Source organism: Lutra lutra, chromosome 12 (assembly GCF_902655055.1).
Source record: "Lutra lutra chromosome 12, mLutLut1.2, whole genome shotgun sequence".
In the NCBI taxonomy this organism is placed as follows: Eukaryota; Metazoa; Chordata; class Mammalia; order Carnivora; family Mustelidae; genus Lutra; species Lutra lutra.
In genome coordinates, this window is record NC_062289.1 from 70,727,330 (window position 1) to 70,753,102 (window position 25,773).

General features: G+C 40.6%; 1 protein-coding gene across 2 annotated transcripts in view; it reads left to right on the top strand.

Moving 5' to 3' along the window:
* The first annotated feature begins 20,676 nt into the window (after positions 1-20,676).
* The window catches only part of LOC125082514 (solute carrier family 5 member 4), a 66,720-nt gene continuing 61,623 nt past the window's right edge, over positions 20,677-25,773 (top strand). Inside the window, exons 1-4 of one of the 2 annotated variants that reach the window (XM_047698236.1) lie at positions 20,677-20,827; positions 21,545-21,616; positions 23,813-23,917; positions 25,704-25,763. In XM_047698236.1, coding sequence (XP_047554192.1) covers positions 20,693-20,827; positions 21,545-21,616; positions 23,813-23,917; positions 25,704-25,763 — 372 coding nt within the window. In that variant the 5' untranslated portion in view covers positions 20,677-20,692. The remainder of the gene's footprint in view (positions 20,828-21,544; positions 21,617-23,812; positions 23,918-25,703; positions 25,764-25,773) is intronic. The other variant, XM_047698237.1, reaches the window with a different exon arrangement.

The following is a 25,773-nucleotide window of genomic DNA, read 5'->3' on the forward strand; positions in this document are numbered from 1 at the left end:
AAAAAGTGACATTTTCTTGTCTTATTCTGAGGTCAAGCTTAAATTTTTTTTTATTGAAATAGAACCAGGCAGGATTTCCTTCTGTGTTAAATTAAGGTTTAGATAATTTTGCTCTACTTTTTTTTCCATCAGAGCATGTATTTCTTTTTATGTTCAGTTAGCCAGCATATAGTATATCATTAGTTCTTGATCTAGTATTCAATGATTCAGTAGCTGCATATAACACCCACTGCTCATCATAATACATAGCTCTACTCTTATTCTCCTGAATTGTGATCTATTGGATTTTTCACTCAACTCCTGTTAGGGCTTTCACTTCAACAATTTTACGCCTTGTCCTGCATTTAAATGGTCAGAAATGCCCACAGATTTTGATTGCAGGACAAAGGAAGGAACAGATCTTCATGGGTGCTTTACCCAGGAGAAGATCTCTGGGAGAGTGAGGGAGATGCGCATCTCTAATGAGATACCTCACTCCAAGGAACCCCTTTATAAAATTGAGGTAGTCAGCAAAATGGTGGACTAAGATACCTCAAGCTTTCATTACTGCACAAAAATATCAAAAAAAGGGAAAAAAAATATCAAAAAAGGAGAAAAAAAAGATAGAAGCTATCTGAACTAAATTTGTGGGAGCTCTGGAAGTAGTCAAAGGTTAACAGCAATCAGCAAATTCTTACAATCAGGAAAAAGACATTTTCAAAATGGTAGAGGGGTTCACAAGGTAACATCAGCAAAATAGTGAATTAGGAGGTTCCTGGCTAGTATTCTCCCTTGTCAATAATAATATCATAACCATCCAAGGGCAAAAGTATCTTTGGGAGATGTGGAATCCAAGTAGGAGACTGTGAAACTCTGATGGAGTCCCAGACCAAAGAAGGGTATTTTTGAGAAAGCAAGCCCATGACCAGGTGGGTGACTCATTGACCATGGTCCCATCTATGGATCCAGAAATAGAGACAGAAAAAGCATTTGACAAAGTTCAAAATTCTTTCATGATAAAAACTCTCAGCAAAACAGGTATAGGCCAAACACAATAAAGGCCGTATTGGACAAAACCACAGCTAACATCATACTCCATAGTGAAAACTTAAAAGGGCTTCTTCTAAAATCAGGAGCAAGACAAGGCTGTCCACTCTCACTACTCTTATTCAAAATAGTACTGGAAACTCTAACCAGAGCAACTAGGCAATGGAAATAAAAATAAGGACCTCCAACTGATAAGAAAGAAGTAAAATTGCCTCTTTTTGCTGATGATATGACCTTGCATATAGAAAATCCTAAAGACTCCACTTTAAAAAAAAATGCTGCTAGAACTAATAAATTTCAGTAAAGTTTCAGGATACAAAATCAACATACAAAAATAATTTCTATACACTAATAATGAACTATCTGAGAAGGAAATAAGAAACAATCCCACATACAATAGCATCAAAAAATACCTGGGCATAAATTCAAACAAGTGGAAGATCTGTGTACTGAAAACTATAGAATCATGATAAAAGAAACTAAGGAAGACAGAAGTAAATAGGAAGATATACCATATTCATGGATTGGAAGAATTACTATTGCTAAAAGTCCATGCCTCCCAAAGTAATCTACAGATTCAATGCAATCCCTATCAAAATTTCAATGATATTTTTTCATAGAAATAGAAAGAAACAATCCTACCAGACGGGTCCCCAAATACACAAAACATTGTTGAGAAAGAACTTACCTGGAGGTGATCACACGTCCTGATTTCAAACTAAGTTACAAAGCTAAATAGCCAATAAAGTAAGATACTGGCATAAAAACAGACACATAGACCCATGGAGCAGAACCAAGAGCTCAGAAATAAAACCCATACATATACGGTAAATTAATCTTTAACAAGGATGCCAAGAACACACAATGAGAAAAGATAGTCTCTTCAGTAAATGGTGCTGGGAAACTGGACAGCTACACGTACAAGATTGAAACTGGATTCCTATCTTACACCATTCCCAAAAATCAATTCAAATGGATTAAAGACTTAAATGTAAGACCTGAAACTGTTAGACTCTTAGAAGAAAATGTAGGAAAATAGCTCCTTGACAATTAGTCTTGGCAATGATTTTTTAGATATGATACCAGAAGCTCAGGCAACAAAAGAAAAAATAAAATAAATAAATGAAACTATATCAAACTAAAAACCTTTTGCACAGTAAAGAGAAGAACCAGCAAAATGAAAAACCAACCAATAGAATGGGAGAAAATATTTGTAAACCATATATCTGGTAAGGGATTTCAGATTTTATCTGAAATACATAACAAACCTTAGAAAAAATCATTGAAGCAGCTATATTTGTCAAATAAATGATTTTAGAACAACAAGGAAAAAAGGAATTCATAGAACTCAACAGAGAAAATAAATAACTTGATTCAAAAATAGTCAAAGGACCTAGCAGACATTTTAAAAATGACTAACAAAACAAAACAAATAAATACAAGAAAGAAGGAAAGAAAGAAAGAAAGAAAGAAAGAAAGAAAGAAAGAAAGAAAGAAAGAAAGAAGAAAGAAAAAAAGAAAGAAAGGTAGTTAAACACACATGAGACCTAGGTGGCTCAGTCAGTTAAGCATCTGCCTTCACTTCCGGTCATGAGATCCTGCATTGGGCTCCCTGCTCAGCAAGGAGTCTGCTTCTTCCATTCCCTCTACCCCTGCTCCCTGTTTGTGTTCTCTCTCTCATACTCTCTCTCAAATAAGTATATAAAATATTAAAAATATATTTAAAAATAAAAAAACATACAGATGGCCATCAGGTAATCAGCATTACTAATCACTAGGGAAATGCAAATTAGAATCAAAATGATATATTGCCTTATACCTGTTAGGATGGCTAATATCAAAAAGCAAGAAATAAGTGTTGGTGAGGATGTGGACAAAAGGGAACCCTTGTGCAGTTTGGTTGGAATGTAAATTGGTACAGCCATTAAGGAAAAGAGTTTGGAGAGGCCTCAAAAAATTAAAAATGGAAGTACCATGTGGTCCAGCAATCCCACATCTAGACATATATATGAAAGAAACAAAATCATATCTTAAAGAATTATCCACAGGGATGCCTGGTTAGCTCAGTTGTTTCAACATCTACCGCCAGATCAGGTCGTATACCAGGGTCCTGGGATTGAGTCCCACCTCCAGTAGGGAGTCTGCTTTTCCCTCTGCCTGTCTCTGTCCCATTTATGCTCTCTCTTTCTCTCCCTGACAAATAAATAAATAAAATCTTTTTAAAAAGGAGTTATCTGCAATCTCATATTCATAGAGCATTATTCACACAGCCAGCATATAAGAAGAGTCTAAGTGTCCAATCTTTAGCTATGAATGGATAAAGAAAATGTGGTTCATGCTCACACATGCGCACATTGGAGTATTATTCGGAATTAAAAAAGAAGAAAATTCTGCCATTTGAGATAACATGGATGAATCGAAAGGATGTTCTGCTAAGTGAAATAAGCCAAACACAAAGATAAATAGGCCACACACAAAAAGATAAATATTGCATGATCTCACACGTGGAATCTAAAAAAAATAAATCTTAGAAGCAAGGAGGCTTGGGGTTGGGGAGGGAAATGGGAAATGATGGCCAGAATTAACGAAGTTTCAGTTCTGTAGTATGACTAAATTCTGGGGTCCAACATTACATCATGGTGACTATAGTTAATAAAACTGAATAGTATACTTTAAACTTGCTAAGAGAATAGATCTTAATTATTTTTTTATTTTTGCTTTTTAATTTTATTTTATTTTTTCAGTGTTCTAAGATTCACTGTTTATGTACCACATCCAGTGCTCCATGCAATACATGCACTTCTCAATTTTTGGAGGACTCTCCACACTGTTTTCCACCACCAGTCTCACCCATCTCCCCCATCCACTCTCTTCCAAAACTCCCAGTTTGTTTCTCAGAGTCCACAGTCTCTCATGCTTCATCACCCCTTCCAATTTCCTCCAATTCACTTTTCCTTTCCTTCATAATTTTATTAATTTGGATCCTCTCTCTTTGGTTTTGGATTAGTTTGGCCAATGGTTTATCGATCTTACTGATTCTTTCAAAAAACCAGCTTCTAGTTTCGTTGATGTGTTCTACTGTATCTCTAGTTTCTATCTCATTGATCTCTGCTCTAATCTTGATTATTTCCCTTCTTGTGCATGGGGTTGCCTTAATTCATTGTTGATTTTCCAGTTCCTTAAGGTGCAGAGTATATTTGGGATTATTCAATTTTTTTTTAGTGAGGCTTGGATGGCCTTGTATTTCCCCCTTAGGACAGCCTTTGTCTTTTCCCATAGGTTTTAGACTGATGTATCTTCATTCTCATTGGTTTCCATGAATAGTTTAAGCTCTTCTTTCATTTCCTGGTTGATCCAAACATTCTTTTTTTTTTAATTTTTTTATTTTTTTTATAAACATATAATGTATTTTTATCCCCAGGGGTACAGGTCTGTGAATCGCCAGGTTTACACACTTCACAGCACTCATCATAGCACATACCTTCCCCAATGTCCATAACCCCACCCCCCTTCCCCAAACCCCCTCCCCCCAGCAACCCTCAGTTTGTTTTGTGAAATTACAAGTCACTTATGGTTTGTCTCCCTCCCGATCCCATCTTGTTTCATTTATTCTTTTCCTACCTCCCAAACCCCCGACATTGCATCTCCACTTCCTCATATCAGGGAGATCATATGATAGTTGTCTTTCTCTGATTGACTTATTTCGCTAAGTAAAATACCCTCTAGTTCCATCCACATCATCGCAAATGGCAAGATTTCATTTCTTTTGATGGCTGCATAGTATCCCATTGTATATATATATACCACATCTGCTTTATCCATTCATCTCTTGATGGACATCTAGGTTCTTTCCATAGTTTGGCTATTGTGGACATTGCTGCTATAAACATTCGGGTGCATGTGCCCCTTTGGATCACTATGTTTGTATTTTTAGGGTAAATGCAATCCAAACATTCTTGAACAGGTTGGTCTTTAGCTTCCAAGTGTTTGAATTCCTTCCAAACTTTTTCTTATGATTGAGTTCCAGTTTTAAAGCACTGTGGTCTGAGAATATGCAGAGAATAATCTCAGTCTTCTGGTACCAGTTGAGCCCTGACTTGTGACCCAGTGTGTGATCTATTCTGGAGAACTTCCATGCGCCCTTGAGAAGAGTAAGTATTCTGTTGTTTTAGGGTAGAATGTTCTATATGTATCTATGAGGTCCATCTTGTCCCAATGTGTCATTCAAAGTTCTTGTTTCCTTGTTGATTTTCTGCTTAGATGATCAGTCTATTGCTGAGAATGGTGTTTCCAGATCCCCTACAATTAATGTATTCATATCAATATGACTCTTTATTTTGTTTAACAGTTGGCTTATGTAGTTGGCTGCTCCCATATTGGGGGCATAAATATTTACAATTGTTAGATCTTCTTGGTGGATAGACCCTTTAAGGATGATGTAGTTTCCTTCTGTTCTCTGTCCACAGTCTTTAGCTTAAAATCTAATTTATCTGATATGAGAATCCCTACTCCAGCTTTCTTTTGAGGTCCATTTGCATGAAAGATGGTTTTCCATCCCTTCACTTTCAGTCTGGTTGTATCTTTAGGTTCAAAATGTGTCTCTTGAAGACAGACTATGAATGGGTCCTGTCATTTTATCCAGTCTGAAACCCTGTGCCTTTTTATGGGAGCATTTAGGCCATTCACATTTAGAGTGCTTATTGAAAGATAAGTTTTTTTTTTAAATTTTATTTATTTATTTGACAGAGAGAGATCACAAGTAGATGGAGAGGCAGGCAGAGAGAGAGAGGGAAGCAGGATCTCCGCCGAGCAGAGAGCCCGATGCGGGACTCGATCCCAGGACCCTGAGATCATGACCTGAGCCGAAGGCAGCGGCTTAACCCACTGAGCCACCCAGGCGCCCCGAAAGATAAGTTTTTATTGACATCATGTTGCCTGTGAAGTCCTTGCTTCTCTACATTGTCTCTAACTTTCTGTTCTATGTCACTCTTCGGTTCTTTCTTCTTTTATAGAAACTACCCCCCCCCCCCTTAGTATTTCTTGTAGCACCAGCTTGGTCGTCACATAATTTTTTAGACCTTGCCAGTTATGCCTTTCTCCATCAATTTTGAATGTCATCCTTTCTGGTTAAAGTATTCTTGCCTGCATGTTCCTCTAATTCAGTGCCCTGATTATGTCTTGCCAGCCCTTTCTGGCTTGCTAGGTTTCTGTGGACAGGTCTGGCATTATTCTGATGGTCCTTCCTCTGTACACAAGGAATCTTTTCCCCCTAGCTGTCCTTAGGACCTCTTGTCTGAAATTATGATTCGTGATTTCACAAGTGTCTGGATGTCTTTCTAGACTCATTGATCTTGGTGGTGGGGGGTGTGTGTTCAGATTTCCAGATTACGGAAATTTTCGTCCAGTATTTGTTCATCTATATCTTCTAGTCTTCTCTCTTTCTCCACCACCTCAGGGATCCCAATAATTCTGACATTGGAACTTTTCATGGTGTCATTTATTTCCCTAATTCTGTTTTCATGGCTTCTAAGTTGTTTGTTCCAGACCTCCTCCTGGTCCTGCTTTTCTATCAGTTTGTCTTCTAGATCACTAATTGGATCTTCTGCCTTGGTTACCCTAGTTGTTAGAGTATTTAGATTAGATTGGATCCATTAATAGCATTTTTTACTTCTGCCAGATCCACTTTCACTTTTGCCCATAGAGATTCTATGTTGGTCTTCTCCCACCTAGACATTGCCTGGACAATTTTTACTCTGAATTCCATTTCTGACATATTGTTTATGTCCATATCCAATAGTTCTGTGACAGAGGTCACAGTCTCTGAATTTTTCCTCTGTTGTGTGTTCCTCCTCGTAGTCATTTTGGTGAGAGTTGGTTGAGGGGATGTATAACTGAATATATCAACCTCGATCCAGTCAAGGTGCCCCTTGGGAAGTTTCAGAGCAATCAGAAGTTACCACCAAAAAGAGAAAAAGGAAAGAAAGGAAGAAAGGGAGAGAGAGAAAAAGAAAAAACTGAGCCAATCATGAGTTCCAAAAATAAGATTTATAAGGCATGTAAACAAAAAATGAACAAACATGGGGCGCCTGGGTGGCTCAGTGGGTTAAGCCGCTGCCTTCGGCTCAGGTCATGATCTCAGGGTCCTGGGATCGAGTCCCGCATCGGGCTCTCTGCTCGACAGGGAGCCTGCTTCTCTCTCTCTCTCTCTCTCTGCCTGCCTGCCTCTCTGTCTACTTGTGATTTCTCTCTGTCAAATAAATAATAAATAAAATCTTTTAAAAAAAATGAACAAACAAAAAGACCGACAAAAGTAAAAGATAAGGGAAAAAAAAGGAAAAACCCAGTCAAAATGAACCCCAAGGATAAGATTTATGTAGTACAAAAATAAAAACAAATACACAGAAACACTGGCAGAAGAATAAGAGGGGAAGGTGGTTATAAAACCTTGATGTGGGTAAGGAAGGTTATTTCAGTACTTCCTGGGTGTATCTTGTTATCTTTGATAAGGGACTCAACTTTCTAGAGATACAGGGAAATTAAACCTGCCTTATATATAGGGGTAGTACTGAATAGAGAAAAGGATTACCTTGATGTTTACATCTATATATTAAAAAAGAAGAAAGAGGGGGGAGGAGTCAAGATGGCGGAGAAGTAGCAGGCTGAGACTACTTCGGGTAGCGGGAGATCAGCTAAATAGCTTATCTAAAGATTGCAAACACCTACAAATCCAATGGGAGATTGAAGAGAAGAAGAACAGCAATTCCAGAAACAGAAAATCAACCACTTTCTGCAAGGTAGGACTGGCGGAGAAGTGAATCCAAAGCGACGGGAAGATAGACCACGGGGGGAGGGGCCGGCTCCCGGCGAGCGGCGGAGCAACGGAGCAAAATCAGGACTTTTAAAAGTGTGTTCCGCTGAGGGACATCGCTCCAGAAGCTTAACTGGGGTGAAGCCCAGGCGGGGTCAGCGCGGCCTCAGGTCCCGCAGGGTGGCAGAAGGATCGGGGGTGTCTCAGTGTCGCAGAGCTTACCGGTATTAGAACGGGGAAGCCGGCTGCAGAGACAGAGCCGAGGAGTGACTCTCAGCTCGGGGTTGCCTTGAACCGGTCGCAGGCTCGGTCAGCTCAGAGCGTGGCCGGAGGCCAGGGTGGCGGGAGTCATTGGGCGCTGTTCTCTGAGGGCGCACTGAGGAGTGGGGCCCCGGGCTCTCGGCTCCTCCGGGCCGGAGACCGGGAGGACGCCATCTTCATTCCTGTCCTCCAGAACTCTACAGAAAGCGCTCAGGGAACAAAAGCTCCCGAAAGCGAACCCAAGCGGATTACTCAGCGCGGCCCCGGGTAAGGGCGGTGCAACTCCGCCTGGGGCAAAGACACTTGAGAATCACTACAACAGGCCCCTCCCCCAGAAGATCTACGGGAAACCCAGCCAGGACCAAGTTCACCTACCAAGGAGAGCGGAGGAATTCCAGAGGAGAAGAAAGCAAAGCACGGAACTCATGGCTTTCTCCCCATGATTATTTAGCCTCGCAGTTAATTTAATTTTTTTTTCTTTTTCAATTTTTTTTTCTATTTCTCTTCTTCTGCTGAATTTTTGTTAACGTTTTTTTAATAGTTTTTTTAACGTTTTTTAAATAGTTTATTAATATATATATTTTTTTCCTCTTTTTATATTTTTTCTTTATCGGCTTTCTTTTTTTTAATAGTTGCTTTTTTTTTTTTCTTTCTTTCTGAACTCCTTTTTATCCCCTTTCTCCCCCCTCACAATTCGGGATCTCTTCTGATTTGGCTAAAGCATATTTTCCTGGGGTTGTTGCCACCCTTTTAGTATTTTACTTGCTCCTTCATAAACTCTTATCTGGACAAAATGACAAGGCGGAAAAATTCACAACAAAAAAAAGAACAAGAGGCAGTACCAAAGGCTAGGGACCTAATCTGTATAGACATTGGTAATATGTCAGATATAGAGTTCAGAATGATGATTCTCAAGATTCTAGCTGGGCTTGAAAAAGGCATGGAAGATATTAAAGCAACCCTCTCAGGAGATATAAAAGCCCTTTCTGGAGAAATAAAAGAACTAAAATCTAACCAAGTTGAAATCAAAAAAGCTATTAATGAGGTGCAATCAAAAATGGAGGCTCTCACTGCTAGGATAAATGAGGCAGAAGAAAGAATTAGCGATATAGAAGACCAAATGACAGAGAATAAAGAAGCTGAGCAAAAGAGGGACAAACAGCTACTGGACCACGAGGGGAGAATTCGAGAGATAAGTGACACCATAAGACGAAACAACATTAGAATAATTGGGATTCCAGAAGAAGAGGAAACAGAGAGGGGAGCAGAAGGTATATTGGAGAGAATTATTGGAGAGAATTTCCCCAATATGGCAAAGGGAACAAGCATCAAAATCCAGGAGGTTCAGAGAACCCCCCTCATAATCAATAAGAATAGGTCTACACCCCATCACCTAACAGTAAAATTGACAAGTCTTGGGGGAGGAGTCAAGATGGCGGAGAAGTAGCAGGCTGAGACTACTTCGGGTAGCGGGAGATCAGCTAAATAGCTTATCTAAAGATTGCAAACACCTACAAATCCAACGGGAGATTGAAGAGAAGAAGAACAGCAATTCCAGAAACAGAAAATCAACCACTTTCTGCAAGGTAGGACTGGCGGAGAAGAGAATCCAAAGCGACGGGAAGATAGACCGCGGGGGGAGGGGCCGGCTCCCGGCGAGCGGCGGAGCAACGGAGCAAAATCAGGACTTTTAAAAGTCTGTTCTGCTGAGGGACATCGCTCCAGAGGCTTAACTGGGGTGAAGCCCAAGCGGGGTAAGCGCGGCCTCAGGTCCCGCAGGGTGGCAGAAGGATCGGGGGTGTCTCAGTGTCGCAGAGATTACCGGTATTAGAACGGGGAAGCCGGCTGCAGACACAGAGCCGAGGAGTGACTCTCAGCTCAGGGTTGCCTTGAACCGGTCGCAGGCTCGGTCAGCTCGGGGCGCGGCCGGAGGCCAGGGTGACGAGAGTCATTTGGCACTGTTCTCTGAGGGCGCACTGAGGAGTGGGGCCCCGGGCTCTCGGCTCCTCCGGGCCGGAGACCGGGAGGCCGCCATCTTTATTCCCGTCCTCTGGACTCTACGGAAAGCGCTCAGGGAACAAAAGCTCCCGAAAGCGAACCCGAGCAGATGACTCAGCGCGGCCCCGGGTAAGGGCGGTGCAACTCCGCCTGGGGCAAAGACGCTTGAGAATCACTACAACAGGCCCCTCCCCCAGAAGATCTACGGGAAACCCAGCCAGGACCAAGTTCACCTACCAAGGAGAACGGCGGAATTCCAGAGGAGAAGAAAGCAAAGCACGGAACTCATGGCTTTCTCCCCATGATTTTTTAGCCTTGCAGTTAATTTAATTTTTTTTTTCTTTTTCAATTTTTTTTCTTTTTCTCTTCTTCTGCTAAATTTTTTTTAACTTTTACCGTTTTCTTTTTTTTAACGTTTTTTAAATAGTTTATCTAATATATATATATTTTTTCCTCTTTTTATATTTTTTTATCGGCTCTCTTTTTTTAATAGTTTTTTTTCTTTCTTTCTTTCTGAACCCCTTTTTATCCCCTTTCTCCCCCCTCACAATTCAGGATCTCTTCTGATTTGGCTAAAGCATATTTTCCTGGGGTTGTTGCCACCCTTTTAGTATTTTACTTGCTCCTTCATAAACTCTTATCTGGACAAAATGACAAGGCGGAAAAATTCACAACAAAAAAAAGAACAAGAGGCAATACCAAAGGCTAGGGACCTAATCAATACAGACATTGGTAATATGTCAGATATAGAGTTCAGAATGATGATTCTCAAGGTTCTAGCCGGGCTTGAAAAAGGCATGGAAGATATTAAAGCAACCCTCTCGGGAGATATAAAAGCCCTTTCTGGAGAAATAAAAGAACTAAAATCTAACCAAGTTGAAATCAAAAAAAGCTATTAATGAGGTGCAATCAAAAATGGAGGCTCTCACTGCTAGGATAAATGAGGCAGAAGAAAGAATTAGCGATATAGAAGACCAAATGACAGAGAATAAAGAAGCTGAGCAAAAGAGGGACAAAGAGCTACTGGACCACGAGGGGAGAATTCGAGAGATAAGTGACACCATAAGACGAAACAACATTAGAATAATTGGGATTCCAGAAGAAGAGGAAACAGAGAGGGGAGCAGAGGGTATATTGGAGAGAATTATTGGAGAGAATTTCCCCAATATGGCAAAGGGAACAAGCATCAAAATCCAGGAGGTTCAGAGAACCCCCCTCAAAATCAATAAGAATAGGTCTACACCCCGTCACCTAATAGTAAAATTGACAAGTCTTAGTGACAAAGAAAAGATCCTGAAAGCAGCCCGGGAAAAGAAGTCTGTAACGTACAATGGTAAAAATATTAGATTGGCAGCAGACTTATCCACAGAGACCTGGCAGGCCAGAAGGAGCTGGCATGATATATTCAGAGTACTAAATGAGAAAAACATGCAGCCAAGAATACTATATCCAGCTAGGCTATCATTGAAAATAGACGGAGAGATTAAAAGCTTCCAGGACAAACAAAAACTGAAAGAATTTGCAAATACCAAACCAGCTCTACAGGAAATATTGAAAGGGGTCCTCTAAGCAAAGAGAGACCCTCAAAGTAGTAGATCAGAAAGAAACAGAGACAATATACAATAACAGTCACCTTACAGGCAATACAATGGCACTAAATTCATATCTCTCAATACTTACCCTGAATGTTAATGGGCTAAATGCCCCAATCAAAAGACACAGGGTATCAGAATGGATAAAAAAACAAAAACCATCTATATGTTGCCTACAAGAAACTCATCTTACACCCGAAGACACCTCCAGGTTTAAAGTGAGGGGGTGGAAAAGAATTTACCATGCTAATGGACATCAGAAGAAAGCAGGAGTGGCAATCCTTATATCAGATCAATTAGATTTTAAGCCAAAGACTATAATAAGAGATGAGGAAGGACACTATATCATACTCAAAGGAACTATCCAACAAGAAGATCTAACAATTTTAAATATCTATGCCCCTAACGGGGGAGCAGCCAACTATATAAACCAATTAATAACAAAATCAAAGAAACACATCGACAAGAATACAATAATAGTAGGGGATTTTAACACTCCCCTCACTGAAATGGACAGATCATCCAAGCAAAAGATCAACAAGGAAATCAAGGCCTTAAATGACACACTGGACCAGATGGACATCACAGATATATTCAGAACATTTCATCCCAAAGCAACAGAATACACATTCTTCTCTAGTGCACATGGAACGTTCTCCAGAATAGATCACATTCTTGGTCCTAAATCAAGTCTCAACCGGTATCAAAAGATTGGGATCATTCCCTGCATATTTTCAGACCACAATGCTCTAAAGCTAGAACTCAATCACAACAGGAAATTTGGAAAGAACCCAAATACATGGAGACTAAACAGCATCCTTCTAAAGAATGAATGGGTCAACCAGGAAATCAAAGAAGAATTGAAAAAAATTATGGAAACAAATGATAATGAAAACACAACAGTTCAGAATCTGTGGGACACAACAAAGGCAGTCCTGAGAGGAAAATATATAGCGGTACAAGCCTTTCTCAAGAAACAAGAAAGGTCTCAGGTACACAACCTAACCCTACACCTAAAGGAGCTGGAGAAAGAACAAGAAAGAAACCCTAAACCCAGCAGGAGAAGAGAAATCATAAAGATCAGAGCAGAAATCAATGAAATAGAAACCAAAAAAACAATAGAACAAATCAACGAAACTAGGAGCTGGTTCTTTGAAAGAATTAATAAGATTGATAAACCCCTGGCCAGACTTCTCAAAAGGAAAAGAGAAAGGACCCAAATAAATAAAATCATGAATGAAAGAGGAGAGATCACAACGAACACCAAAGAAATACAGACAATTATAAGAACATACTATGAGCAACTCTACGCCAACAAATTTGACAATCTGGAAGAAATGGATGCATTCCTAGAGACATATAAACTACCACAACTGAACCAGGAAGAAATAGAAAGCCTGAACAGACCCATAACCAGTAAGGAGATTGAAACAGTCATCAAAAATCTCCAAACAAACAAAAGCCCAGGGCCAGACGGCTTCCCGGGGGAATTCTACCAAACATTTAAAGAAGAACTAATTCCTATTCTCCTGAAAGTGTTCCAAAAAATAGCAATAGAAGGAAAACTTCCAAACTCATTTGATGAGGCCAGCATCACCTTGATCCCAAAACCAGACAAGGATCCCAACAAAAAAGAGAACTACAGACCAATATCCTTGATGAACACAGATGCAAAAATTCTCGCCAAAATACTAGCCAATAGGATTCAACAGTACGTTAAAAGGATTATTCACCACGACCAAGTGGGATTTATTCCAGGGCTGCAAGGCTGGGTCAACATCCGCAAATCAATCAATGTGATACAACACATTAATAAAAGAAAGAACAAGAACCATATGATACTCTCCATAGATGCTGAAAAAGCATTTGACAAAGTACAGCATCCTTCCTGATCAAAACTCTTCAAAGTGTAGGGATAGACGGCACATACCTCAATATTATCAAAGCCATCTATGAAAAACCCACCGCAAATATCATTCTCAATGGAGAAAAACTGAAAGCTTTTCCGCTAAGGTCAGGAACACAGCAGGGATGTCCGTTATCACCACTGCTATTCAACATAGTACTAGAAGTCCTAGCCTCAGCAATCAGACAACAAAAGGAAATTCAAGGCATCCAAATCGGCAAAGAAGAAGTCAAACTATCACTCTTCGCAGATGATATGATACTCTATGTGGAAAACCCAAAAGACTCCACTCCAAAACTGCTAGAACTTGTACAGGAATTCAGTAAAGTGTCAGGATATAAAATCAATGCACAGAAATCAGTTGCACTTCTCTACACCAACAACAAGACAGAAGAAAGAGAAATTAAGGAGTCCATCCCATTTACAATTGCACCCAAAACTATAAGATACCTAGGAATAAACCTAACCAAAGAGACTAAGAATCTATACTCAGAAAACTATAAAGTACTCATGAAAGAAATTGAGGAAGACACAAGAAATGGAAAAATGTTCCATGCTCCTGGATTGGAAGAATAAATATTGTGAAAATGTCTATGCTACCTAAAGCAATCTACACATTTAATGCAATTCCGATCAAAGTACCATCCATTTTTTTCAAAGAAATGGAACAAATAATCCTCAAATTTATATGGAACCAGAAAAGACCTCGAATAGCCAAAGGAATATTGAAAAAGAAAGCCAAAGTTGGTGGCATCACAATTCCGGACTTCAAGCTCTATTACAAAGCTGTCATCATCAAGACAGCATGGTACTGGCACAAAAACAGACACATAGATCAATGGAACAGAATAGAGAGCCCAGAAATGGACCCTCAACTCTATGGTCAACTCATCTTCGACAAAGCAGGAAAGAATGTCCAATGGAAAAAAGACAGCCTCTTCAATAAATGGTGTTGGGAAAATTGGACAGCCACATGCAGAAAAAATGAAATTGGATCACTTCCTTACACCACACACGAAAATAGACTCAAAATGGATGAAGGATCTCAATGTGAGAAAGGAATCCATCCAAATCCTTGAGGAGAACACAGGCAGCAACCTCTTCGATCTCAGCCGCAGCAACATCTTCCTAGGAACATCGCCAAAGGCAAGGGAAGCAAGGGCAAAAATGAACTATTGGGATTTTATCAAGATCAAAAGCTTTTGCACAGCAAAGGAAACAGTGAACAAAACCAAAAGACAACTGACAGAATGGGAGAAGATATTTGCAAATGACATATCAGATAAAGGGCTAGTGTCCAAAATCTATAAAGAACTTAGCAAACTCAACACCCAAAGAACAAATAATCCAATCAAGAAATGGGCAGAGGACATGAACAGACATTTCTGCAAAGAAGACATCCAGATGGCCAACAGACACATGAAAAAGTGCTCCATATCACTCGGCATCAGGGAAATACAAATCAAAACCACCATGAGATATCACCTCACACCAGTCAGAATGGCTAAATTAACAAGTCAGGAAATGACAGATGCTGGCAAGGATGCGGAGAAAGGGGAACCCTCCTACACTGTTGGTGGGAATGCAAGCTGGTGCAACCACTCTGGAAAACAGCATGGAGGTTCCTCAAAATGTTGAAAATAGAACTACCCTATGACCCTGCAATTGCACTGCTGGGTATTTACCCTAAAGATACAAACGTAGTGATCCGAAGGGGCACGTGCACCCGAATGTTTATAGCGCAATGTCTACAATAGCCAAACTATGGAAAGAACCTAGATGTCCATCTACAGACGAATGGATAAAGAAGATGTGGTATATATACACAATGGAATACTATGCAGCCATCAAAAGAAATGAAATCTTGCCATTTGCGACGACGTGGATGGAACTAGAGGGTATCATGCTTAGCGAAATAAGTCAATCGGAGAAAGACAACTATCATATGATCTCCCTGATATGAGGGAGAGGAGATGCAACATGGGGGGTTGAGGGGGTAGGAGAAGAGTAAATGAAACAAGATGGGATTGGGAGGGAGACAAACCATAAGTGACTCTTAATCTCACAAAACAAACTGAGGGTTGATGGGGGGAGGGGGTTGGGAGAGGGGGTGGGGTTATGGATATTGGGGAGGATATGTGCTATGGTGAGTGCTGTGAAGTGTGGAAACCTGGCGATTCACAGACCTGTACCCCTGGGGATAAAAATATATGTTTATAAAGCTGTAAAAAAAAAAAGAAAGAAAGAAAGAAAGAAAGAAAGGATGAATACCCAAGTTTTGTAGCAACATGGACGGGACTGGAAGAGATTATGCTGAGTGAAATAAGTCAAGCAGAGAGAGTCAATTATCATATGGTTACACTTATTTGTGGAGCCTAACAAATAGCACGGAGGACAAGGGGAGATGGAGAGGACAACGGAGTTGAGGGAAATTGGAAGGGGAGGTGAACCATGAGAGACTATGGACTCTGAAAAACGATCTGAGAATTTTGAAGGGGTGGGGGGTGGGAGGTTGGGGGCACCAGTGGTGGGTATTGTAGAGGGCACAGATTGCGTGGAGCACTGGGTGTGGTCCAAAAATAATGAATACTGTTATGCTGAAAAAAAAAAAAAGAAGAAAGAAAAAGAAACCCAGGTATATGTATGAAAACAATTCAAGTTAAATAGTTATTATGTAATATGTTGTATTAAATATCTAGTTGTAATGGCGAGTAGGTTAAAAAAATAAAAGAATTGTGAGAGCTAATTAAAAAAAGAGTTGTTTCTCTGAAATACACAGGTTTGGGGGCAATATATTGTTTTCCCCTGATGTTGGGGTCTTACAGGTTTTTTTTTTCAATTTGATTTTATTTTTTCAGTGTTCCAAGATTCATTGTTTATGCACCACACTCAAGTGCTCCATGCAATATGTGCCCTGGTGCTGGTGGTGGGTATTAAGGAGGGCACGTATTGCATGGGGATTTTCAGTTTTATGTGGACCCTGCAGTTATTGTCCTCTTGTTCTTTGGGCTTGTCTTCTCGGGAAGGAACCTGTGACATTGTTTTCCAGTCAATCTTGCTTGGGCTGAGTTGCTCTGCCCCCTAGCAAGGGGCTGGACTCTGTGGAACTGGTTTTTCAGGTTTTTGTTCTCTGGAGGCATTTGTTCTAGGGCAGCTTTTTGCAGCTTTCCAGAGGGCTAGTGCAAAAAGTAATCTGTCTTGAGTGAAATAAGTCAAACAGAGAGAGTCAATTATCATATGGTTTCACTTATTTGTGGAGCATAACAAATAGCATGGAGGACAAGGGGAGTTAGAGAGGAGAAGGGAGTTGAGGGAAATTGGAAGTGGAGGTGAACCATGAGAGACTATGGACTCTGAAAAACAATTTGAGGGTTTTGAAGGGGTGGGGGGTGGGAGGTTGGGGGAACCAGGTGGTGGGTATTGGAGAGGGCACGGATTGCATGGAGCACTGGGTATGGTGCAAAAACAATGAATACTGTTATGCTGAAAATAAATTTTAAAAAGTTAAAAAAAAAAAAAGTAAGCTGTCTGCATCCAGTCCTTGGCCTCAGAGAGAAGCCTCAGTCTGCTCCCCCCAGATGATCCAGAACACACAGACTAACCCTTGACAATCTCCGCTAAACACTGCAACTTCCCACGGGCGGTGCACATTCCCAGCCACCACTTCAGTGGTCGCCCAAGGCCCCTGCTTGTCTATGCACTCCAGTACCACTAAAACTGCAAGAAATATTGGTCTGGGGGAGCCCGATCCTGGTGGCTGTTGGGACTGCTGCCTGGGGTCCATGTCCATGACCCAATTCCACTAGTTGCCCCTTAAGACCTTTTGCTCTTTTTGAGTGCTTTTTAACCAGACTCTAAGTTAATGCTGGTCACCAAGCACAGGGAAATTTCATATTGGGTTATTACTTTCCAGTGAGTCACTTCTGGTGCCTCCTCCCCCTTCTGTTTATCCTCTGATATCAGTCCAAACTCCATTTTACCTCTCCACAGATGATCTCCTGGCCCTGTAGAGATCCAGAAGTGTATAATCTTACATCTCAGGCTGATTTCATGGGTGTTCAGAGTGTTCTTGCAGATATTTAGCTCACTTCAGGGGACCATTTGAAACAGGGTCTCCTACTTCTCTGCCATCTTGCCCCTCTTTCCAGATGAAACTCTTGTTTTTAAAATGGCATTTGGCTATCTTCTGAATGGAGGTCTGCATAAGGGATGGGTCCTGGATGCTGCCACCAGCCCTCCAGAACCTTGCATGCAATGCTTTAGCCTCCAGACCAGCCCATTCCGAGGTGAAAAGATCCTTACCATGTTGCATTAAATGTGAATTTATTTGGACACAAGCACTGGGAACATGGTCTGTGCATATGGAATGGGCTTGTTTTGACTGCAGATCCTGTCTGACAGTGGCCTTCTTCCTTCATGGTTTTCCCCTACCTGTTCTACCTGTTCTATGAGTGAACCCTAGATGTGTTCTTACAAGCCAAGCTAATATGTCTGCCTAAAAACCCCACACAACTGTAGGGTCAAATCCAGCTTGAGTGATGATGTTGGGCAAATTCACAAATAAATCAGGTTTCTGGGAAAAAAAAAAAAAGATCTCAAATCCAATAACTAAATTTTACACCGTAAGGAATATTAAAGACTAGATCAGAGATAAACAAATAACAAATAGGGAGGAAAAAAAACCCAGAAAATCAACTGAAGGGGCACCTGGGTGGCTCAGTGGCTTAAAAATCCAACTCTTGATTTCTGCTCAGGTCATGATCTCAGGGTTGTGAGACTGAGCCCAGCTACAGACTCCATGCTGAACATGGAGCTAGTTTAAGATTCTCTCCCTCTGCCCCTCCCCTCTACCTACATATGCACTCTTTCTCTCTCTAAGAAAAAAAAAGAATAAAAAAGAAAGTACAAATCAAAATCACAATGAGATAGTTCACACCTACAAGGGTGGTTATAATTTTAAAAAACCAAAAATAACACATGTTGGTGAGTACATGGAGAAATTGGAAATCTTGTGCATTGCTGGTAGTAAAGTGAAATGATGCAGTTAACTGTTGAAAACAATGTGGTGGTTCCTTAAAATGTTAAATATAAAATTATCATAAGAACTAGCAATTCTGTTTCTGGGTGGGTACTCAAAAAATTAGATGCAGGCACTCAAACAGATACTTGTCTGCCATGTTCATAACTGTGTTATTCATAAAAGCTAAAAGATACAAATAACCCAACTGTTCATGAGCAGATAAATGGATAAACAAAATGTGATATATCCACGCAATGGAATATTACTCACTTTGAAAAGAATGCAATGTGGATATATGCTATGACATGAATGAACTCGAAATGTCACACTAAGTGAAAAAAAATGGACCATAGGGACACATATTATATGATTCCACTTATTTGAGGTACCTAGAACAGGCTAATTCAGGGGGACAGAAAGTAGAATAGAGGTACCAAACGCTGGAAGAGGAAGGAACACAGATTATCGTTTATTAGGTAGAGAACTTCTGTTCGGGATGATGACCAAAGTTCCTGAAAATGGATCATCGTAATAGTTGCACAATATTGAAAATGTTCTTAATGCCACTGAATTATAGACTTAAAATATGACAGTGGGGGTGTCTGGTAGCTCAGTCAGTGAAGCATGTAATCTTGATCTTGGGGTGATAAATTCAAGCCCACATTGGGTGTAGAGCTTACTTTAAAAAGTGCCAACTATGGCAAATTTGATGTTATATAAACTTTACCACATTATTTTACCAAAAAATATGGAGGGAAGAAAAAAGTTAAGGCTTTACTTTTAACTTTAATCAGCTGGTGGGGTCCTGGGTCCCCAGATAAACAAAATGTATTATACATGTGCAATGGTATATTATTCTTCAGCTTTTTAAAAAAAATTTTTTTTAATTTTTTTAAATTTTTTTACACTATTTTAAAATTTCTTTCCAGTGTTCCAGAATTCATTGCTTATGCACCACACCCAGTGCTCCATGTAATACGTACCCTCCCTAATACCCACCACCAGGCTCACCCAACCTCCCACATCACCCCATCCAAAACCCTCAGTTTGTTTCTCAGAGTCCACAATCTCTCATGGTTCATCTCTCCCTCTAATTTCCCCCAACTCACTTCTCCTCTCTATCTCCCCATGTCCTCTGTGTTATTCCTTGTGCTTCAAAAAGAAGTGAAACCATATGATAATTGACTTTCCCTGCTTGACTTATTTCACTCAGCATAATCTCTTCCAGTCCTGTCCATGTTGATACAAAAGTTGGGTATTCATCCTTTCTGATGGAGGCATAATACTCTATAATATATATGGACCACATCTTCTTTATCCACTCGTCCGTTGAAGGGCATCTTGGTTCTTTCCACAGTTTGATGACTGTGGCCATTGCTGCTATGAACAATGGGGTACAGATGGCCCTTCTTTTCAGCTTTGAAAAGGGTTGCATTAGAAGTACAAATCAAAGAATCATTATTACATGCTTTTAGGTTGATTCACTCATTGTCAGAACCTCTGGCTCAGTCCCACAACAGCACTGCTTGTAGAGCAATTTCCCTTTCCTGCATGGGCCACCATGGTCCTAATGTTCTATTAAAACCACTAGATTACTTGTTTCAGAGAAATATGAGACTTTGGAACCCATGAAATGCACAATTAGCCTCACCTTCAAAAGATATAATTCCTCTATGAAGAATATTATCTGTCCCATGAAGGACCCTCACCCCTGACCCTCTTGGCTCTTTTCTTGCCCCTTCACTCTGTCCTTCTTCCTTCTTTGTCCCCATAATCTCTCTTTAATCTTCATAAAACCTGGTCAATCTTAAAAACCCATCTTTCCACTTAGTGAACCCCCCACTCTTTACCTGCAATTCTTATCCTGTTTCTTATCTTTCACTGCTCATTCCCACAATCCACTTAATTCAACACTGACTGCTGGAGAACCAGGGTCTCAATGCTTCAAAGAAAATGTTTAAGGTCCAAATATCCAGAAGCTGGCTCTGATAGTGTGCCCCACCTGCTCAAGGCTGATTATTAACCCAGAGCTTATATAAGGAAAGGGCCATCCCTGGGATGGGAAAGTATCACCTGCAGCCATGGCCAGCACATTAAGCCCCAGCACTGTGACTGGGACCCTGGGTCCTCCTGAGATGTCAGAGCGCATCCAAAATGCTGCTGACATCTCTGTCATTGTCATCTATTTCATGGTGGTGATGGCTGTCGGGCTATGGGTATGTAGGAGTCCAATGGGGTATTCATGGTAGGCACCAAGCTTACGGGTTAAAATGTCTGAGGGAGGGAGAGGTGTGGTGCGACAATATGATAAAGCTAAGGGAACATTAACAGCTGTTGGATTTCATTATCCTTCCTTCAGAATCATTGTCTTTTGTGTGACATAAATAATGTTTATTCAGTTAATATATTCTCGTACCAAACCCATCATTTGAACAAAGCCAGCAGTGAGAAGTTTGTACTTACTCAGTTCAGCATCTCCAACTCCTGGTATAATGAATAAAGATGTTATTTTAATTATCTCACTTCTTTTCTTTTCTTTTTTTCTTTTGCTCACTTTCTAAATGAGTCAGTTGGGTGCTTAATTAATGTACGTTCATTCTTAATTTTTATTAACATGTGTAAGGCTGAAATTTATATCCAAGCACAGCTTTAGTGACACCCCTCATTGCTTTCATAAATGAAAAGAAACAGAGCAATTGGGACAGAGTTGGGGAAGATGAGTTTTTAAAGTCCTTCTATTTCTATGAAACTATGATTTTGTCTACTGTGTTTTAAAAATTTAAAAATTGATGCTATATCACAGTTTCTAGGAAAATGTTTATCTTCAAGAGTGCTGGAAGAGTGACCACTATGAACTCTAGCCAGAGCATCTGTAGCACTGTGGGTGATCCTGTGTGGTGGTTTGACCCTCACATGTCTTCCCTTCTGCTTAGGCGATGCTGAAGACCAACCGGGGCACTGTTGGAGGTTTCTTCTTGGCTGGTGGAGATATAGCCTGGTGGCCGGTAAGTGGGTCAGAGTATCCCAGAGACAAATTTCCTGTATGCATGTTTTAGAGTGAATAAAGAAAACACTGGGAATGCTGAGTTTCTTATGTGCATTTGTTGCCTACTTGCTGCTGTCTTTTCCTAAACTCCTGACCCCAAGGTACTGCCCTATCATTCCAGTAAATGATAGTGTGTCATCCATTATGAGAGAAAGTGTAATGTCAAGACTGACCAAGTAGGACCTGGATAAGGAAGTGACAGCAGAGTAAGGAATGAATGATTTAGATATAGTAAGTAGAATCTTCAAGGCTTTGTGATTGAGTTCCTAATTGCTCTATTACTTTTTTGCCAGTAGAAGCTGTGCCCCCTTAATTAGACACTAAATCCTTTAAGGAAGAGACCATCTCCTCTCATGTCATGCATATCACCCTGTCATCTAGCACTTGGCTGGGCACATGCATTAATAATTCTTGAGTTGCCTGAGCTTTTTCTGTTCTTGTGTCCTTTCTGGTTTGCATATACATGCGTGTGCATTTCAGTCATTAATGTGGCATTTGAGAATATTCAGTTCAGCTCTGTGTCATATTTTTTCCTCTGGTCCTCATCAAGAATCTTCTGCCTTGGCTCCTTAGCATCCCCAACACATTCCTTCTTTGTTCCCAATCCTGAACCAGGGCTGCCCCTCTTGTTTGGATGAGCACCCCCCTTTCTGCTCTCCTCCTTCAATGTTCAGCTCCAGCCCTGCCTCATTTGAGATGTCTCACCCTGCATTCTGGCCTGACTATCTAGTCCTTATGATCCATGCAGTTATGATAGTGGTTGTGTGTTCCCTGTGATGTTGTAAATCATGATGCCTCTTTGACTCTTCCCCAGTTGATCTTTTCCTTGCTGGGTTTTTAATGTCTGACCTCCTTGACAAGAGTCCCATTGCGCCAGAAGGTCCATGTTCTTTTCTGAATCCATACAGCATCGCAGAGTGTTGGGTAAGACAGTGGGTGCACAGTACATTCCTCCTTCATGGATCTGCTGATTAAGTTGTAGGAATGAAAGTGGAGAGTGGGAAGTGACTTGGCCAGAGTGGTTGAAGCAGAACAACTGCAAGCTTGAGATGGACTCTTACTGAAGTGTCCAATCAGAAATTGCCTTCTTTTTTTATTTTTTATTTATTTATTTGACAGAAATCACAAGTAGGCAGAGAGGCAAGTAGAGAGAGAGGAGGAAGCAGTATCCCTGCTGAGCAGAGAGTCTGATTCGGGGCCTAATCCCAGGACCCTGGGATCAATGACCTGAGCCGAAGGCAGAGGCTTTAACCCACTGAGCCACCCAGGTGCCCCAGAAATTGCCTTCTTAAGACTGTTTATGAAATATTCAAGTCTCAACCAATCCCATAGCCACCAGTGAGCTCAATCCCATCCCCTGGATCCAAATGTCTGAATAGAAAAAGTGGTTTTACAAAGGGTTGGAAAGATGGGAATGGGAGAATGAGCATTGCAGCAGTCCCACACTCCAGTTCTGTTTTGTCAAGACTAGTGCTTGCCCCTGCCTACTCACAAGATTTCTCTTTGTCTTTGATACTTAAACACAGTAGACATTGTGACAGAAGAAGAAGTAAGTGAGAAGAGAGTCCTTAGGGCTGGGAGAATGAAGAAAAACTTCCTCCTATCCACCTTTGCAGTCCTTAAGGATGAGTGAGGGGGCCAACAGGAGGTCTGGCAGTTCTTATCCAAGAACATTCTCAACCCAGAGTATCTGGGTGGATAAATTAATGTTTCCCTGCAAAGTTCTCTGTAATGTTCTCTGTAAAGTGCCAGACTGTAAGTATTTTAGAGTTTTGAGCCATACAGTCCATTGCAGTCACACAATGCTGTTTCTGCTGTTGTAGGACAGAAACAGCCAGAGTGAATATGTAAAACCAACAAGGCCAGCTGTGTCCCCATAAAGCTATTGATGAACATTGAAACTTGAGTTTCATATCATTTCACAAAATATGAGTCTTCGTTAGTTTTTTTAAACCATTCAAAAATGTGTAAAAAAAAAAAAAGAAAAAAGGCATTTTTAGCTTATCAACCACACAAAAACTGGTGAATGGTTGGATTCAGCCCACAGAACTCCTGCCCTAAGGAGGCATGATGGAAACATCTCAACACTTGCCTGTTGTTAAGGAATCTGATTTGGATCTCTTAACTCATACTTATCTATTCTCTTGGATTCCAGATGGGGGCCTCTCTCTTTGCTAGTAACATTGGCAGTGGCCACTTTGTGGGGCTGGCTGGGACAGGAGCGACTTCAGGAATTGCCACTGCAGCATTTGAATGGAATGTAAGTGACATCATAGGCTTTTTCCTTTAAATCCAAACTCTGTCCAGGTATGTTTTTCTGGGAGTCTGTATAGGATAAGCTCCTCTTTGATTTGATTTCTATTTTTCATTGTAACCTACCCATTGTTTGAAACTCAGGGCCTTCCCTGTGTGGCCTCATTCTGCCTGCCTGAGCCAGTCCAGTCCCATTATTCCCCACCTCTGAGATTTTGCTCAAGCAGTATTCCCACCAGGAATGTCATTTCTATATGATTTAATCCCCACTTTTACTTGACTTTCTTGATCATTTTATCTCTCACTTTTTATTTCCTCCCTAACCTAATACCGTATGTGTCCAGCCCTGAATTAGATGCAGAGAATAGAAAAATATAAAAAGCAATGGTCCCTTCTTTTGGGAAACTTACATCCCAGTGGGAGAGACAGATGCATGCTCACTATGGTGCAAAAAATACAAGGAGAGAATTATGCATGGAATGTTGAGAAAACTCACACAGGAGGGGCAACCATCTCAGATGACTGATGAGACTTGGCACATATCAAAGAAGCCTCCTAGAGCTGGTACCAGATAGATGGACAGAAACTGACCAAGTAGGACCTGGATAAGGAAGTGACAGCAGAGTAAGGAATGAATGATTTAGATATAGTAAGTAGAATCTTCAAGGCTTTGTGATTGAGTTCCTAATTGCTCTATTACTTTTTTGCCAGTAGAAGCTGTGCCCCCTTAATTAGACACTAAATCCTTTAAGGAAGAGACCATCTCCTCTCATGTCATGCATATCACCCTGTCATCTAGCACTTGGCTGGGCACATGCATTAATAATTCTTGAGTTGCCTGAGCTTTTTCTGTTCTTGTGTCCTTTCTGGTTTGCATATACATGCATGTGCATTTCACTCAGAAGGAGATGTTTATGTGGAAAAAAGTCAGATCACAGTGAACATGTAAACAGATCATGCATGGATGAGCTTAGAAAATGACCTTGAGTCATCAAAATTCTTGTACCTCTCCCTTGTTGAAGATTTTGCCCCTAGCTTTGATTTATTAGTTTTGGGGACTCCAAACCAGACCAAGTCTCCAGACATGTCCTATTGCCCAAGTTTTGTTCTGATAGTGCCATAAACTCCAGGATGGAGTTAGCTTCCAGAGATGTGAACAACATGCCCTATGGCCCCAGTGTGTGTGATTATCAGGTTGCCAAGAGCCTGGCTCTTTTAGCCTGTGACCTTGGACTTCTTTAATCTCTGTGAGGCTCAGGTTCCCCTTCCATTAAACAGGAATAACTGCTTATCCTATCTGCCCCACTGATTGTTGTGAGGGCAGCATGAGTGATACATGTGAGAGTTCTTTGTAAATAGTAATGTTAATACAAGATTATACTATTATCATTATATATATATGGCAAGACTTGGGGGACAGTGGGAATAGTCTATCACCAAGTAGTTCTCTCATTGCTTTGTCACTCTGTGTATAATTCCTTCCATTCAAGAATTAGTCCTTTTAGCAGAGATTGTATGACCTTTCAGGGGTCCACTTGCGCTTTTGGATGTCTTATTTTCTGTCCACCTTATATCAAACGTCTTTTGTCCCACCTTAAGCCCCAGGAAGGTGTAGTATCTGAATCATGGAAACAAAGGAAAGGAATCCACAGTTGTCTTGGGCTCATAATTGGTTGAGTGGGACAAGATCCATGCAAACTTATTTTATTTTCAGACTCAGAGCTATTGAAGTGATAAGTCCCACAAGCCAAGCCTCTTGAACTTTGTACTCTTTTCTGAATTTTTTTTTGCAGGCTTTGCTGTTGTTGCTGGTTCTAGCTTGGGTCTTTGTCCCTATATACATTAAGGCAGACGTGAGTATCT